At 45.4% G+C, this 19,196-nt stretch overlaps 1 protein-coding gene across 3 annotated transcripts in view; it reads left to right on the top strand.

The window, feature by feature from the left end:
- The window catches only part of LOC135909143 (phosphate-regulating neutral endopeptidase PHEX-like), a 220,270-nt gene that overhangs the window by 105,472 nt on the left and 95,602 nt on the right, over positions 1-19,196 (top strand). For all 3 annotated transcript variants that reach the window (XM_065440968.1, XM_065440978.1, XM_065440985.1), the window contains one exon: positions 19,042-19,171. In XM_065440968.1, coding sequence (XP_065297040.1) covers positions 19,042-19,171 — 130 coding nt within the window. The remainder of the gene's footprint in view (positions 1-19,041; positions 19,172-19,196) is intronic.

Below are 19,196 nucleotides of genomic sequence, written 5' to 3'. Positions count from 1 at the left end.
AATCATGAATATAAGCTTACGAATAGGGGCATCATAAGATCGAGCACTAGGGCGCTTGTTGATCTTGTTCAGGATGACGTCAGCGTTTCGTTCAGCGTTTATTTCTGAGAAAATGAGTTGGAGTTACGTTTATTTGCATCACAACGGTGGGCGTAATCAGGCAAACATTGACAGCATTTCATTAGAGGGTGCCTGACTACTCTGTGGAGATTACGTTTAACAATGACAAAAAACACAGATAGCTTTGCTTACATCGATTCGCACATACGTGGGATCCGCATAATTTTGGGACTATCCATTTAGATGCTTCAGAATGGCGCTCATTAGCGCAACATTTCCATCCACAGTGAGCACAAGCGGCTGTCGTATCCACAGTAGAATTGATTTAAATGGCTTTAATCCCATGGACATATCGTCGCCAACTTCCGTGGGAATGCAGTCGTCAAAATGTAATACAGGTGACAGGGAAATCAGGAGGTTGATGAACGGCAAGAAGGCGGAAACTTGCGCATGACCTCAGGGATATAAAATGACTTTTTGAGCAGCTTGGTCAGGGGGCCATGCAATGGTTTCCACATCTATTAAAAATCTTCCAAAATATTAACAGAGGCCGACAAAAATGCGGGCATTTTGGGAAAAGTGAAACCGCTGAAAATTTCACGACAGCCTTAGCCTAAATATAAAAGATGACTTAAAAATAAGAAACCATAACGTTGACAGGGTGGCCAAATTCTGGCACAAATAAATCGGCTGTTGAAGCAGTTCAGCTGAAACGCAATGGTGCGAAGTAAGGCGAGAATGTCGGCAAGTATTGAACAAAGGTCAAGTAGGTCCTGTGGCCGACGCCAGCGCTCGGCAGCTGTCAAACGACTGCACGTATTAGCGAGATGCCTGGTCGTCAGTAATTACAGTATGATTCGGGTCTGAAATATTGGACGCGGACTCCATCACATTGAATACAGTGCATTCTACGGTGTCATTCTTGGACAGATGGTACCGACTCTCCAGCAATGAGGATGGGAACAAATTGTCTCACGTGCCGGCTGTCACCTTCCTCCTACTGCCAACATTCCTTTCCCTCCGTAGTTGCTTAGCTTTTATTGGGTTCGGCTGCTAATCACGAGGTCTCGGGATCGAATCCCAACCACGGCAGCCGTATTTCAATGGGTGTGAAATGCGAAAACCCGCGTACTTAGGCTTGGGCGCACGTTAAAAATCCCAAGTGGTCTAAATTATTCCCGAATCCTCCACTACGGCATGCCTCATAATGAAATTGTGGTTTTGGCAAGTAAAACCTCATAATGCGTTATGTAACATTCGTTAAGGATGTCCTGGGCAGTAGCACAACTCTTGAATACAATTAAGTTTCAGGAGTTGCGCGTGAGGTCCTTGAATATGTCATCATCATCATCATCATCTTCATCATCATCATCACCATCGTCAGCATCATCATCAGCCTGGTTACGCCCACTGCAGGGCAAAGACCTCTCCCATGCTTCTCCAACAACCCCGGTCACCTAATAATTGTGGCCATGTCGTCCCTGCAAACTTCTTAATCTCATCCGCCCACCTAACTTTCTGCCGCCTCCTGCTACGCTTCCCTTCCCTTGGAATCCAGTCTGTGTATAATAGCTGTGTCTTACCAGTACTCACCTACGGGGCAGAAACTTGGAGGCTTACGAAAAGGATTCTACTTAAATTATGGACGAGGCAACGAGCTATTGAAAGAAGAATGATGGGTGTAACGTTAAGGGATAAGAAAAGAGCAGATTGGGTGAGGGAACAAACGCGAGTTAATGACATCTTAGTTGAAATCAAGAAAAAGAAATTGGCATGGGCAGGACATGTAATGAGGAGGGAAGATAACCGATGGTCATTAAGGGTTGAATATGTGGATAGCCTTTATGGCGTTCGATAGCTGCTAGTCTACATTGCGGCTATATAATAAAGGCGGAACGGCAACATGGTAGAGAATGTGGAGAACATACAAATCCCGCATATATTACTGCCCAATAATTTTAAATAGCGTTCTTGCTTCACGCACGTGGATAGCCGCCATAGGAGACTACTTTGGAAACTAACTGCAAGTACTGTATATGTCGTACCCAAGGGTGTACCTGGCCTGGTGGCCAGTAAATGTGACGTAATATTGCAAGCAGCTTCGGCCATAGCATGCTAACGGATGACGACACAGACTGAAGTGACTAGCGCAAGAGTGGACAAGAGAGAGACGCTACAAGGACAAGCGCCCAGTTGGAAGTTTGCGCTTATCCTTGTCGCCTCTTTAGTGTCCCGTGTCCACTCTTGCGCTAGTCACTTTAGCATGGAATACCAACTAGCCCCCTCTCACACCCTGCGACGACACAGGGACAGTTTGCTCAACTCTTGTTTCGTGACTTTTGGGTCAAGATGAAAAACCGACATATCCATGTATATGTCTTAATACTTAAGCACATCTAGATTTGCAGCTGCGGCGATAGCCCATGAGTGCGCATTGCAAAGTCGCTAGTGAAATAATTGTGTGCACCTTAACAAATTCGATAAGGGAAAATCAAAATCCATCCACGACGGCGTCTCTAGTAGGCGCGGTGCGATGTTCGGACGTTAACAATGTATGCCGATTGAAGAAAGGCTGCCCCGAAGTGCTTCTGACGGTTAGGCTAGCTTCTTTACTCCGTAGAATGAAAAAAAGAAAAAGACAAGGAAAAGAGAAGAAAAAAAAAAGAACCGAATCAAAAGCCCAGAATCAACAATTGCTCGTCGCGAGTAAACGCTGGATGACGAGCAATTTCCAGGCGACGAGCGAATACGCTTGATCAAGAACACTGATAACGCTGGCGGGACAAGCATTGTGGCGAAGTTCAATGCGCAGGGATAGCTTTTACTTTTTTTATTTTTGTTTGGTTGACGTCATCACGCGTCACCGCGGGAAGTTTGAAAAGTTTAAGGTGAGTACGCCACGTGGTGGCATTCACGCGAACTAAACCCTTGTGTCCAGAAAAGCTGGATACGGGTATAATAAGGAATCTCAGTGCCCTTCCACTCTGTGAAGAAGGATGACCAGCTAAGCTGTATATGTGGGCCCCTTAATGTATGTGGGCCCCCGAACTGTACCTGCGCCGCGGGTCGGCCCGGCATTGCACTATCTTCGGGGTCGGCCCACGTATGGGGAGGGCTTAACGCCTGCTTCACCACCACCGCGGGTCGGCCCGGCATTGCACTATCTACGGGATCGACCCACGTATGGGGAGTGCTTAACGCGTGCTCCACCTCCGCCGCGGATCGGGCAGGTATTGCACTATCTCCGGGATCGGCCTACGGATGGAGAGTTGTTTGCTTACGACACGAAAATTTCCTTGGACGGTAGACGTATACAGCTTCGCTGTAACAATCCAATCCGTTACGGCAAGAGTCGTCCTGGAGAGATACAACCGTTTACGCTTAGAAAAGTGTAAGAGCAAAGAAAACAGAACTTGACTGGATCCTTTTGCTTGAACAACGAAGTTACGCCTTAAGAGGACGCTTCAGCTCGGGTGCTCCCATCTAAATAGATGTAAAAGGAGAATTCGTTTTTCTTAGCGACCACTTCACCAAATTTTACGAGGTTCACTAAATCATATGGGAATCTTCTAATCCGACTATCTGAAGCAGAGCACTGCACGCGCCGGTTTTTTCAGTACCGAAAGTACTATGCGCCGCCCCGCCCTAGCCAGGCCCGATGCTTTTAAACCTGGTCCGTACCCGGCGCGGTCCAGTTCTGTTCGAGCCATTAGCCCTTGATACTGTACGACCCGGCCACGGCGGCCGCATTTCGATCGGGGCGAAAACAAATGCGAATTGCGAAAACACCCATGTACTTAGATTTAGGTGCATGTTAAAGAACCTCAGGTGGTCGAAATTTCTGGAGTCCCCCACTACGGCGTGCCTCATAATCAGAAAGTGGTTTTGGCACGTTAAACCCCATAATTCCATTATAATTATTTATTACTGTACGAAGCTAGCTCAAGTTCTCAGTTAGTAGATAGCTTTAGTACTGCGTTTGCTGCGCATACAACGTCGTTGCGCACGTAAGGTCCCTACGTTCTGCAAAGTGCGCATGTGCAGAACGCAACACGAACGTTACGTGATACGTATGCGGCCGCCACGTACGCACTGTTGTGAAGTCAGCACGTCCCAAGTTCCGTGAGGTCAATCGCACTGCTGCCTGTCACTGTTGTGAAGCCGGGGGTCCGTGCGGCCAGCGAAGTTTCCATCGATGGTGCCATGCCAGGTGCCGGGAGAAAGGGTTCCGATCGACGTTTAAGAGAATGAAGAAAAAGGAATATATTCAAAAAGGTACATGGTTGAGATTTACAAGACACCCGCCGTGGTTGCTCAGTGGCCATGGGGTTGGGCAGCTGAGCACGAGGTCGCGGGATCGAATCCCGGCCACGGCGGCCGCATTTCGATGGGGCCGAAATGCGAAAACACCCCTGTACTTAGATTTAGGTGCACGTTAAAGAACGCCAGGTGGTCCAAATTTCTGGAGTCATCCACTACGGCGTGCCTCATAATTAGAAAGTGGTTTTGGCACGTAAAACCCCATAATTTTTTTTTTTAGATTTACAAAACGGCTCCAACTATCGGAGCACACTATGGTAGCGTCTTAGCGTGTCCGAATCTCACACTGTTTCCGAGCGTCCTCTTCCTCTGCAGCTTTCTGGATCCGCTTTTTATGCCTGCGTCATCATTGTTCATCGTTTCCCCCAATCCGGCGTCAGGGAAACGATGGGGTCAGGTGACGGATGGCGTCGGCAGGTCGGTCGCCCTTTTCCTCAGAAGTGAGCTTGGTCGGAAACCCACGCACCTCACTTGTCACAAACAGGGGAAGATGGGGCACATCCGCTGACTCCGATTCCGGCGTGGTCGTGCCCATTTCTGCGGCTGACAGGTGTGAAGAATCGTAGCGTGAAGCCGGGGTGACATCCCCCGCTCTGAACGGCCGCCGGGCACAACAGCACGCATCCGATCTTTGCGCGCGTACGTGGGGAGGTTCGCGTGCTACTCTCGTGGTTCTCGTTTGTTCGGGAGAGCGCGATAAAAAAAAAAAGAGTTTCGCAAAATGGCGGCGTCAAAGGCGACCAGCGGAAGGCTGGGCTTTTCAATGGCCTACGATTTGGCTATGCTGCTTGAAGTGAACGCGCAGAACCCATTCCAGGATCCTGCACGGTGGGAATCCATAACAAAAAATATGAACTTTGTTTTTGAGAAAGTGTTCAGTCTGCGCTGTTTGCGCAAACAGCTCGACCTGCTGTTGGCGCAGTTAGTTGTAAATGACTATGCCAGCTTCTGAAAGTGAGTAGTCAGTTCTTATGTTTCGCGATATGATTCGTATATTGCGTCCGTATTTAATGTAGCGTCTTTTCTCTCTGGTCCACTCTTTGTAGCTGCACGATGTAGCGGCGCAAACGAAGTCGCAGGCAGTTGAAATGTCTTAGCCTAATAATTAGGTTTAAAGTGCATGTGAATGCCACCAAGTGAATACTTTCAAGCCACGTCGCATGGGTAATCGTTCTCGTTGTCGTTTGCAGCTTCGCTGTCCAACCACCTTCACAGGGCGCAGATAGGAAACCAATATTTTTAATACCTATATCACTAAAATTGTCCAACAGGAGGATCCGAGCAGCACGTCAAGCGCAGAAACCTGACATCGTACCAATTACACCACAGACGCTTTTCTCCCCCTAACGAAATGCCGCACAATTGGATCGTAGAAGGTCTCGGAAATTATTTAAATTGATTAACGCGTGATTATACGTCGAAATGTGGGCTGTTCCCGGAGATGGAGCAGTAAACTAAATTTGAGTCCGGCGTTCCTGCTACTCCCCTCGAGCTAAGAAAGGCGCGACCAAGTGCAGTGCACAGTAACTGCGCCTCTATCCCCCACCACCAACTCGCTCAGGAAGACTTTTTCTTCGGCTTCAACTGTAGGTTGAATCGCCTTCCAAGTTTTTAATAAGGTTTCGTCGTGCTTTAGCAAGTGTGTGTGTTACGTACACACGTCACGAAAAACTTTCGACGGGCTAAATGAAGCCGTGTCTGTGCGAAAATTACTGCATTGTGCTGTAGCTTGTATTCTATTCTATCTCGTAGCGCATGGAAGACAAATATTGAAAAATCCAACTAAAAAAAAGAAGAAGAAGCCGCCGAAGAAGCGCCTTGTCAATGCTATAGAGTCCCTGCGCACCGTCTCACAATTCCTGAAGAAGTAGTTGAACAAAGCAATTAAGGGCGCCTGAATACAAACAAACTTCGTGCAATGTAGTACTTATACGGAGATGGAGAATCGACGTGTTCAGCCTTCGCTGTCAGCGGCTTCACATGTTACACGTCTTTGAGCGTTGCCGCAAGCTTTCTTTACATTCGCGTTGCGGACAATTCACTTAAAATAGTAATAAACCTTCTCTAATTTTACTTCACCCAAAAGCGGTTTCCTTATCATGATATGTTAATTTCTCACCCCTCCCTCCCTCCAAATGAAAAATGAAACAATAAATATCTCGCATTAGATAAGGGTTTAGCTGCTGTTGTACCGTTAGGCGCAGCAAGGACACAGTACTAAGAAAAGCAGAGGCCTGCGATATTTTTTTTTAAGCCTTTGAAGCCTCAAACTATAGTTAAGCGTACGGGTAAAACCTATGTCTTGAGGCGAGCAAAAGCTTACGATTCATGGAAAAATATTGTTGCATCGAGAAATAAAGCACGATCTTTGAGCCGCCAAGCCTCCGGCGACAGAAATTTCATATCTGCGCGCCCACGTTGACCGTATAGGCTACATACGCCACCCCTACGGAACAGCGCGGCGTTTCTGAGCCGATTAAGGGAAATTCCTTGCTTTCATGCCATTTATGCTTCGCGAAAAGGCGACCGCGTTTGCTGAATATGCAAAGTCACGCTCAATCCACGGCTTTGCATGTTCCATATATATGCCGCGAGGAATATCTACGCCTAGTTAAAGCTTAATTTTTTTATCCTTTAAGATCGCCTTCCGCCCATAACAAGCACTATTGCCTCACTTCGCACTATCCGTGAAAGGCTTTGGTGAAGAAACTTATTCAAACACGAATTTTGAAGCCGTTACATTTCAAACCGTTAAGCCGCCTTTCACGAGTACCATCCATATTTGCCTTGCTGTTGAAATGAAAACGGTTAAGGTAGCACCATATTACATATTAAAGTAGCCCAGTATCTTTCTTGATTTTTTTCTATTTTCTGCAATAAGCCAAGCGCCACAGTCATACACACACACACGCGGGTGTGTGTGTGTGTATGCGCACTGGCCCCGCTGTTTGAAGTGCCCGAACACACACACGTGTGTGTGTGTGTGTGTGTGCGCGTGTGTGTGTGTTTGTGTGTGTGTGTGTGTGTGTGTGTGTGTGTGTGTGTGCGTGTGCGTGTGCGTGTGCGTGTGCGTGTGCGTGTGTGTGTGTGTGTGTGTGTGTGTGTGTGTGTGTGTGTGTGTGTGTGTGTGTGTGTGTGTGTGTGTGTGTGTGTGTGTGTGTTCATGAAGTATGGCTAATAGATCGTTAAATCTCACCCTGTATGCGCACTGGCCCCGCTGTTTGAAGTGCTCTAAACTTAGGACATTGAAAACATATCGTTCATATGTCGGTTATGCTCCACATTTTATTTTTTCTGATAAATGATTTGTTCTTTGAGTAAAGTTTCGTTCGTCTGGTGTCCTCACTTTTCCGTTGGAACGTGCAGTTTTTCGGACGATTATCGGCAATGTAGTTGATCAAATGCAGACAGGAAACGATGGAGATCAGATGTACAAGAAATATTTATAAGTACAGTTTTCTATATACATGGCAAATAAAACAAATGTATTACAACTTGAACAATTGAGAAACAGTCTCACTCTTCGGCTGTCTCAATGACTGTCAGAGCCCAGCCTCGCTTTAACGTACATGGTATGGAGCGTCACTCATCTATCAGCAATCCTGATTTCAGCCCAATCTCGTTTTAACGTACATGGTACGGAGCCCCACTGATCCATCAGCAATTCTGATTTCAGCCCAGTCTGAGGCACAGCATATCGTCCCGATTATTATAGCTCAAACAGACAAAGAAAAGGGGTGGTCCGTCCCACAGATTCAATTGCCAATGAGAGTCAAAAGTTTGTTAAGCCATAACCTAAAGGGGTGGGCTTACTCTTAAAAGAAAACATGTTCGAAAACAAAACTGTTTTTCTTCTTCCTAAAACTTCGTTCCCCTCTCATTTTTACGTAGTCACTGACGGCCTCAGCAAAACACGCCAGGCCCGCACAATTTATTCGTAGGCCATCTCAAACCCTGATGGCGTCTTTAGGCCGTCTCAAACCTCGGTGGCGTCTCTACCCCGCAAATGTCTCGGAAGCCGGGGCTTCAACACCGCGTACCGTAGCTGCACTCAAGCTTTGTCCGCGTGGGGTAATTATGACCATTCACGGCATCCAAACTCATTGTCTACAAGACGAAGTTCTCCGAATGCGTGTTTACAAGGCGACGTTCTCCGAATGTGCTCCTCACATGCGCACTGCATCTCTACAGCGCACACTGTAAGTTGTCATTCGACACCACGGGGGCTTTTCTCAGCACCCAGCAACAAAGGCCGACGATTGCCTCCCGGGCGCGTAGGGGAATAGACCCCCGCTCCGTACATGCAGCTCGTGGTCAATGTTGCCAGGCCCTTTTAAACCTCGGCGGCGTCTCCAGCCGGCCAGGGACTCGGGAGCCGGCGCCACAACGCCGCGTACAGCAGTCCCATTCAAGGTTTTCTGTGTGAACCTATTAAGGCCGTCGGCGGAATGCCACTCAGTGCGCACAATACCGCCTTCCCCGAATAAGCACCGCGCACCCCTGGCGCGTTCAATGACTCGTCACCCGACACCACGTGGGCCTTCTGACTCCTCCTCAAACACAAACGGTTGCCCCTCGGACATGGAGGGAGGTGGACCCTCTGTCTATGCACAAAGCATGCGGGCGACTCGCGACACTTAGGAAGTACACAAAACAATCAGTGAGGCCCTACATTTTGTGACTTATTTGTTTGCATCATTGTACCCTTAGCTTGGCATGCTTGATGCTTAGACGCTTGAAATCCTTAGACATGCTTCTGTTGTACCCTTACCATTGTATAACTGCTTACCATTCCATAACTGCTATATCTGCAATTCTTGATTCTTTAAGTACACCTCCCTTCCCCCGTAAAAACCTCATGTTGCGTTGACAGCGCACTCAAATAAATAAATAACCATCATTTGCATTTTGGGGTGCACGAATATTTGAAACTTTCGAATATCGAATCGGATATTGTCCTATATTATTCGGTCCTCGGATCGAACAGTCATTATTCGGTTAGGTCCTGGAATGAAATAGTCCCAATTTGAATATATGAATACTTTTAAAATAGTTCGCATAGCTTACTGTACATAATCAAAAGTGAACCTGAAGCCGAAACGCGATATTTTTCATCCCATCAACATTGTACATAATGTACTAGAGCGCGCTGCGCTTTTCAGTCGACCAGACATTTCCGGCTAAACAGGATCACTCGCAATAAAACGTGCTTTTGGCACGGTTTTCGTCAGTGGGTATTGCTTGATACTATTTATCCTTGCATTGCCTGTGTCCCCTCATCGGAATAAATTAGAATACATTCCAGTGCGACATACGCTATACAATAGTGGCATCATCGGCCGCGCCATTTAGTACTAGAGCGAAAAGCTACTTTATTTCATTCTGCCGTCGCCGCAGACGAAGCGCCTGTTTGGTCGCAACGGTATACATACACAGGTATTGATTAGTTCACAAGGTTTCCGCTATAAACTTTTTATGGTAACGCATGACCACGCATTCTCCTAAGAATCCTCTTTTTGCGATCAATCTGCTTAGTTGCTCTTAATGCTCCCTCTGTGCTTTTAATAAAGCGTGCTTCAAATTGTGCATGATATTGATTGAGAGAAACGTTTTATTTTTGTGAATACCAGGTTGTTGAAGTTGTTTGATATTAAGGGCGAGAAGGCTATACATTCGCAAACTGTTCGAAACTTTTTCAATATTCGATTCGCATCGATTCAATTCGCCTCTGGCACTGTTCGATTTGTATTCGATACAGCCACAAAAACTGCTCCTCTCACACCTATATTTGTTTTAAGTGGCGTCGATAAGACAAAAAAGAAAGGTTGCATCAGAATAACAGTGGAGAGGAGTAACGTGTCGTGAAGGGAGAAATACGCAAACGAGGTGATTACTTATGAGATTGCTTCTTTTCTGTTTTCTGAGTACATGGAAGGCGGGTACTTGCAAGAACTCCCGGCGACGTTTACTGAGGCGCCTAATGCATGTGGCGCTTCCAAACGCGACATGCGAACAAAGCTAGTCGGTTTCCAGCGATTTTTTATTCCCCAGTTCAGTAGCTTGGTTAACGTTTATGTGATTGCAAAAACCGAACAAAAAATGTATTCATTTTTTGAAACAGGCAGCGCGACATTCATCCGCTTCGGCGAATCCTGTCCCTTATGCAAGAACCTGCCGTATTATCGTACGGTGTGCACGCTTTCCGGAGATACCCGCTTAATCTCGCTTAACTGCGCGACGTTCGGCACATTAAACAGTTTAAGATCTCTAGATGCTGTGGAAACGAGAACTCAGAGAAATTACCAAAATTACAGAAATGAACTAGGTGCACTCAGATTTTCGAGGCATCGACTTTAGTTCAAGCGTTCGCTAACAATTAAAGCCTTACCCGAGTCACTAAGTGGATTTCTAAGTGGAAAATTTCTAAAGCTAAACAAGGCGTTTGCTAAACTTAGGTATAGAAATGTTATATTAAGCGGGTGCGTTAGCGAATTACTTTGTACGCTTCGCGCGTTCAGACCTTGATTCCGGATGTAAGTATATATACGTAAATTTTTAGAAAAGTTTCAAAAGGTGACCGAAGCAATGGGAAAAAGAACAATATGGAAGCATTGAAAAATTATTTGAGACTACTTTAACATAGTGAAGTCACGAAAACTGTGGACAATGCAGGGTTCACGCATGATGTTGCCACTGGTTACGAAATATTGGCAAATCTCATAACGTTATTCCAGATGTGTGTTTTCTTTCTTTTCTTTTCTTTTTCCCTTTTCTTTGCGTAAGGGTAGAGGGGGGGGGGCGAATGTTCTTTACGAAATTCCAGGTGGCTTTTGACGTTTTCATATACTGACCTTGACCACTGCTCGTGTAAGTCCCTTTAATGTGAGGAGGCTGATACAATTCCTGCATGCTTGCAGAAGTTTAGGTTCCTGAAGCAGCTTGTGCGGATAAAACGTATTTATTTATTTATTTATTTATTTATTTATTTATACTGCAATCCCCTTTTGGGGGATTTTAGTAGGGCGGTTTACATAATTCAATATTGAACAAAGTCTGCACATACAGTCAAACAATACAGGTTTCACGTAAATCTGATAACGCAACAAAATACGCAATGCAGTCACTCTAAACTAGATACAAATGATACAAGCGTTGGCGACAGCACAGTCTGGTTAGTTCAGTTATTCCACTCCGTAACAGTTCCCGGGAGAAAAATCAATACTTAAACCAATTACTTCTAGTAGGGAAAGGCGTTATTGATAGGTGTTGTCTATTGCTTCTTGGTGAATTTCGCGGTGCACACGCACTATCACTCGGGTTACGTGTCTATAAGCTACGAAGCAATAATGTTCGATTACACTGCCTGTGGTGTACGAAAATTTGCATACAATAATACATAGAATTTGCATAGCAAGATCATGCAGGTAACTATATTATAAGGGCTTCGCCTATTCACTAGTTGTAATTTTGCTACAAGAGCCCTTATTTAAACGAAGCTTTGTTTGTAGTGGCTGCACGTCTACCGATAACTTACACGTGCGCTACTGCGACACACCCCTTTGATAAGAGCTTATATACCGCGGCGCCGAGCGTAGCCGGCGCACTTCTTCCCAGCTTATCACAGCCGGCGGCCCAGCTGTGCTGGCGCTCGCCAGTCACCTTGTCAATGGAATAAAGCAATTCCCTTTGCGTATTTTCCCTGCAACCGCCTGGTCCCTGCCTGCCTGGAAGAACACCACATTGTTTGCCTGCTTCCCTTTGCTGGTTTGGTGTGGTTGCTACTCCTGGTGGCTGCTACTGGGTCGGTCTCTATATCGCCGTAAAAAATTGCGAATCTATATATATATATATATATATATATATATATATATATATATATATATATATATATATATATATATATATATATATATATATATATGCGTGCGTGTGCGTGTCGTGTGTGTGCGTGTGCGTGTGCGTGTGCGCGTGTGCGTGTGTGCGTGTGCGTGTGCGCGTGCGTGTGCGTGTGCGTGTGCGTGTGCGTGTGTGTGTGTGTGTGTGTGTGTGTGTGTGTGTGTGTGTTTGTGTGTGTGAAGGCCACCTAATATGCACCGAATGCAAGCTCCAGCAAGAAAACGTATAATAGCAGCGTCATTAGGCGCACGTGTGTCCAGGTATCCCTACACAAAGCTTCTACATGTATGAATGCAGGTATCCCCAAGGCCCACATATATCGCTTAATAGAATAGGGCATTATATTATACGCTTATTCGCTTTTCTTTTATTTAGCCTTTGCGTATGTGTCAGTGGGTGAGGGCCCACTTTTGGCCCATAGGCAAAAGGCACAGAATTGCTAAATGTAGATAGAGAAAACAGGAGGAAGGCGGAAGATGGAAATTCAAGACGATGAACAAAACGAGAACAAGGTAAAAGTGGGAGCCAATGTTTCGACAAGTGCACCTGTGCTTTGTTTATCTAATCCAAGAATCTCCTTCGCTTGACTCGCAACGGAAGGCGCTGCTACTACCTCTCTTTATCAAGGCGAGATAAGCTTTCCGCGGCACAGTATATAGATGTAGGGTTCTTCTAAAACGAAGAAGGGGTAATACGGGTGGGTCGTTGCCTTCGGTCGTTGCCGCATCCACCCGCCTTACCACCGCTCCCCATTAGAAGAACCATAGCTATATATACGATGCCGAGATAAGCATATGTCGACTTGGAAAAAGACAAGTCCACTTGCCGAAGCGTTGGCTCCCGCTTTCACCTTGCTCTCGTTTTGCTCGTCGTCTTGAATGCAGCTTTAGTGTTTTGTTTCGTTATTTCGTATTTGTCTGTGCATACACCTGTCATCACAACTCTTCCTCCGACAAGCGTCATACGCGACATTTGTAATCGTGACGTGCTGCGTGGATGACCCATCACGCTTTGCATCCGCCTCTTTTAGCGTCTGCGTTGCGGCATAGCTTGTGAACGTGCAAGAATGTGCACTACGCCGCCGTTAGTTACACAGCATTTAATTAGCCGCTTCACATATACATTCCAACATGAGCGTCGGACGAGCGTGTTTTTCTTTGCTGTGCTCGACAACAGTTTATCGCAACCAAAGGAGCGCAATGCTAACCATCTGGAGACAATCGATAACTGACACATTTCCAGCGCTTCTTAAGAAACAGAAAATATTCACAGAGTGTCCGCATCAAAACTTGAGTGCTACACATTTGTAAGTGCCTTTACGCAGGTGCCATGATTATAGGTCTCGTCGCCTACCAGGTCATATGTGGGTCCATTTTTTTTTTTTTCGAGAGTAACATCCGTTGAAGCCCAGCGTCCTCCTCCTGTCCTGTTCTCTTTTACTCTCTGAATATTTGCTGTTTCTTCTGAAGCGCTGGAAATTCCTCTCTTATCAGAAATCCGACTAGCCCATCTTTCTACAATACTTGAAGCAATTGGTATAATATAATATAAGAAAACCGCCAGCGCCGATATAAGCAACAGATTCTATCAGCGTATTATTTCTTCAGAACCTATAGTGGACTAACCACTTTCAGTACTTTGTGTTTTTTATTGACCATAGATGTGCACGATAAGCATACACATGTCATAAATCCAGTTATAACGCTCATATTATCTCTTTTTTTATATATAAAGTTACCTACCCTCTGACGGTAGATCTCCAAATTTGCGTTTCATTTATAGGCTCCAGCAGCTTTTCTTTCAAGTTCAACTCGTGGTTCTAACATCAGCCGCCGATATGCTTGCTATTTCGCGTTCATAAATTTAACTGAGGTACGGTTGTGACCAACGAGGCACTTACTAACCATTGTTATTCCTAAGAATAAAATTTTACGTGAACATTACCACCTCCGATAAACGCAAGATGCATGAAATTTTGGCTATAGTTTGTATAGGTCCATATCGGCGTCTTGAGAGCCAAGCAGAACATCATACAGAAGAGGGTGGACAATAGCGCTTAGCATCATTGTCTGTCATCGTACTGTGGGCGCCTTCTTAACTCCAGGCCATCCAGAAGGTTCATGATATTGTGGTGGGTCTCAGCTTGCCAGTCCCGCCATGGATGAAGCCATCGGCTTATCCCGGGTCCCCCCAGACGTGATCTCTTCAGGACCTCAATAAGGTTCTTGCCGTGTCATGTCTTAATGCGTCGCCTAAGATGTGATGCCCAAGACGCCACGATAAGTTCGATAAGTTTGTCTGTTTAACGTCTTTCCTTGTTGCGCTATTTTCACTGCATGCTTCAAGAAAGATGGTCCGCCAAAGCTTAAAATTCTGTATACCTAAAAAAGCTTGCTTATATATGGAGCTCAATTTTACTGTTGAACACCAAGAACATGGCAAATATTCATGTCAACGCAAAACAACAAAACAAGAGAGTGCCACTGTGGTGGCTCTTTTGTAGTACGTCTAGTCTTTTCAACCGTAAAACAAAATCGGTTTCTTTCGAGACAAGTGACTGAAGCAATGTTTGCTTTTGTAATAATTCCGGCGGGGGTCAAACGCGATACGACAAAAGAACAAATGGAGTTGGCTTCGTGCCCGACAGTATGGTTACGCCAAACCTCTCGACTCGTGTGAAGCTTCCTGTGCACCCTAGAGAGCATTCGACGGAACACATAAATTTTGAATGACTCGCTTCTACCCGGCGATTGCTTGGTCACCTTTTCTCACGTCGTAAACATATGTGCAAAGTACTTCCTACGGTGCGATATACGTAGGGAGCACTTTGTACACTTGGCTTGTAGCACGCAGTCAGCCCACACAAGAAATAATAATAAGAGAAAGGCAAGTTACGCAATATAATGTACTATATAAGCAGGTACTGTACCCTCGTTTGCTAAAGGGCGCCTGTGATCTTCTTGCTCTTGTACCTACAGTACGTGGAACAGTGTCTGCATCGCATGTGATGTCAACACGAAAAAGCCTGTGCAAAGCACATCGCACATATGTGGCGCAAACCTTAAGTTGCGCTTTCATTCGAGAAAAATGGCGGCTATACGGTGCTCTGAAGGAATTTGAGAGAGAAAGTTGTTGTTTTCGTTCCTGTCTTATCGTAGAGACCTTCCGGTTGCGTTAGCTTGCGTTGGTGGAAGCGCTACGCGACAGCGGCAAAGACGTCTAAAAAAAGAGATATGCACATTCAACGCACATTTCAGAAGCTATGTGAAGCGAAGCTTTACTGAAGCAGTTAGTACAGGATGAAATACCGGGCTGGTTGGACATAGTTCATACGTGAAGCTAGCTGTTGAGCATCATCTTGCGGGTTCGATTCCCAGCTGTACGTGGCAGCCACATCTGTGCGGGGGATGCAACCGCCGCCGAGCCCAAACCACCTTTAGACTGGACCTGCACACTATGTCCACCCATCGGCACTTTTTCTTTTTCTTCTTTTTTTTTAAACTGCCCAACCTTATTATTATTTTTAGATGTTTTATTTTTCTAAAAAAAAATTTGAAATAAGTGTAACCTCGCATCGTTAAGAAGTCCACTAAGACTCTGTGATGGCCTCATCTTGAATGCACGCGCTGATCTTGATCTTGAATTCCGATTGGACTTTACACTGTCTGCAGTGCTGTGTGTTCTGTTTGGTTGCGAGCGGTGCCTAATGTAAGAAGGGCCGGAAGGAGGGGAGCCTGCCCCCCCTCTTCATTTTTGAAGAGCAACTCGCCCTGCCCCTTTGACAGGTCAGCTGTATCACTGCGCCAGCCATTCGACAAGCGCTGCAGGCAACCTTATATCCATTAGTGCCTTATGCGGGGCAATTCTAACTCTCCAATTCTTCGATTAATGGTTTAATCATCATTATTCATTATATATATATACATATTATATATATATATATATATATATATATATATATATATATATATATATATATATATATATATATATATATATATGTCGAGAAATAGAACCACATAGAGAAAAAAACAGGATGCCTCCATCGGAGTGAACGCCGTTCCCCAGGTGAAACGCCAATGAAATCGTGGTATTTTTTCTATTTTCTTTTATTATTTGACCTGTTTTACCTCGGCAGGTTAATTGCAGCACTCTGGCACCTATTTGAGAAGTACTAGGGATGATTCTCTTACCAGCAGTGTGTTGTACGGCGCCATTCTAACTCGCCAGTTTTTTGTAATGGTTCAATCGCGATTAATCGGTGGATGTGGCCGGAGTGAACATCAGTAAAATCTTGTTTTTTTTTGCTACGTGCTTCTATATGACCTATTTCACTGCCGGATCCTGTAATTCCATGGTTCACTAGTGCGTGCGTGCGTGCGTGCGTGCGTGCATGCGTGTGTGCGTGTGTGTGTAGGCGTGTGTGTGCGCGTGTGTGTGTGTGTGTGTGTGTGTGTGTGTGTGTAGGTGTGTGTGTGTAGGTGTGTGTGTGTAGGTGTGTGTGTGTAGGTGTGCGTGTGTAGGTGTGTGTGTGTGTAGGTGTGCGTGTGCGTGCGTGCGTGCGTGCGTGCGTGCTCTATACTGGTTGCCGCCCCATGAGGGACTTGCGCCACTGGAGGGAAACCTTAAGCCCTAGTCGCGACGCTCACTCTGGTGTCTGAGCAACGGCATGTCGCGTGCCTGTGCAAGCGTATTCACGTCAGCGGGACCGTGCCTGTTCCTAAACCTAAACATAAACCTAAACTTAATTCTTTTTAACAGTGACATTACCGGCAGTAGCCACACATCTGTATCAGTTCACTCCATACGGTGTACGGTAACTTTTTTTTCATGTAAACTAGTAGAAAACGTATGCTGAGTAATGCAGTATGCATTTGTTGACAATGCGTTAACCGCCGAACAATGTTCGATGGGGCTTTTTTTTTTTCAAATGCACAAGCCTAGTGGGTATCACCTACCGCGTCTTAGCCCGATATCACCGGCGTTTGATTCCTGCCCGGAAGGCCACATACTGAATGAGGCGTCATGCAAAAGCGTTCGTGCGTTTAGATATGATTGCCAGTTAAAGTAGCTTAGGTTGCGAAAATTAATGCGGGGGCATTCCACAATGCTGTATCTTATAGTGCCAGCGTTTCGTTTTTTTTTTTTTTTAATATCGTGAAGCATTAGTGACTTGCAATTGAAAACGGCTGACTGAGCTGCTGAACAATGGTGCTACAGGGAGTATTCACGTGACGTCACACACGCCGTGTTGTTGCCCTGCACTCATAGCTACCACAGCACTGCTAGTAATGAGTGGAACGAGATAACGCGCAGCCATCCACAGTGTTTCCCGTGCAATACTATATGGCGGCCTCGATGACGTCAGTGTACACCTTATATAGACGCAAAGCCATACCGACGGTTTTAAGGCCATAGTCACCGACGACTGAGAACCTCAAATTTCATTTCCGTTCCCTCTGAGCTGGCTATATTCGATGACGTAACTAGGAAGTAACCTTTCACACAACAACGCAGCAAAACTGAATAAACTGATGCGTATGTTCCCGCCTTTGGTGAAGTGCGTCACCGACGAAATTTTGTACGTGCTGCCACGAGCGCTGGGAAATTCAATCTTGCAGCAGCGGCTGTGCCACCCCTCTAGAGTGGCAACGTGACGTGTTTGGTAACAGGAGTGCATCGATCGCCATTGTTTTTCCGGACACGTGCGCACCAGCCTATCGTTCGCTGTCGCTGGATACGAATCTGCAGTCCGTGACGTGGGCGTTTGTGTCGCTGCAAAGAGGGCAAAGTGTCCTTAGAAAACGAGCACTAACTATAACCCACTGCAAGTTGCGGCAGCCCAATGTAGCCTCTTTTGTCTGTCTGTTTGTTTACTTCCTTTTCTTTTCTTTTTTTATGCCCACTAGCATAACCATCCTCGTGTTGCTGAAAGGTGTGCAGTAAGCCTTGTATGTTTCGTAGGTGCCACCAAAGCATCTCATTCGTTCTTTCTTATTAGTAAGCTTAATTCTACTTGTATAAAAACTGTTAAAAATAATATTTTTAATTGTTATTCGCGCAGGAACTGAGACACTCTCTGCTTTTCTCTATGAAGAAGCGTTTCCCGTTTAGTTGCTGGATACCTCTTTCAACATACTAGAACAAGCATTATTCTAATGTTTTAAAAGATAGCAGCTACACCATACGAAAGAAATACCGTATCAGTAGTAGAAAAACTTAAAGCGAATAAGCGCTGTCTTCTTAAATGACATTATTCGTCAAACGATAGCAAAAAGTTCGCAAATGTCCGATATCAATATATATGGCAATGCTACAGCGCTGCTATGCATACTGTTTCTTTATTCGTTCAGCGTCCAGGTAGGGGGCAAACACTTGCAAGCGACAGTTGTTAACTGGCTTGCATCTGATAGATCAGCACAAACTGAAGGGTCGTTTTCTAGCCTCACGACCACAAACGAAATCACTTCTAAAGACTCGTGGATCTTGATACCTTCGCGCTACTTTCTGCTGTTCTTCTGCGATTTACCCCGGGAAAATCGAAAATCCAATATATCCTATAGCCTGTCGTAAACATTATGGTGCAAACCAAACATCGAGACGTGTTGAACGCATTAGTTTGAAAACGGAAATGTCATCCCTTTTTAATTGATGACAGCATTTTCTTTAAAACAAGTCGATATTGGGGAAAGCTCAACTAAGCAAGATCAAATTAACGTTAATACGCGGAAATTATGTTTTTTTTCTCGTTATTTTTTGACACAGACGTGGGATACCTGACGAGGGAACAGATAACATCGGAGCGGTGGATAGATACCATTAACCACTACCTGCCGGAGGGGGTGAAGGTCGACCAAGACAGCGAGATGCATTTGCTCGACGAATCATTCATAAGGCAAGTAAACATTGAAAAAGTTACA

This window comes from Dermacentor albipictus, chromosome 1, assembly GCF_038994185.2.
Source record: "Dermacentor albipictus isolate Rhodes 1998 colony chromosome 1, USDA_Dalb.pri_finalv2, whole genome shotgun sequence".
Lineage (NCBI taxonomy): Eukaryota > Metazoa > Arthropoda > Arachnida > Ixodida > Ixodidae > Dermacentor > Dermacentor albipictus.
Note: the sequence above shows the minus strand (reverse complement) of the source record. Positions and strands in the feature narration are given on the sequence as shown.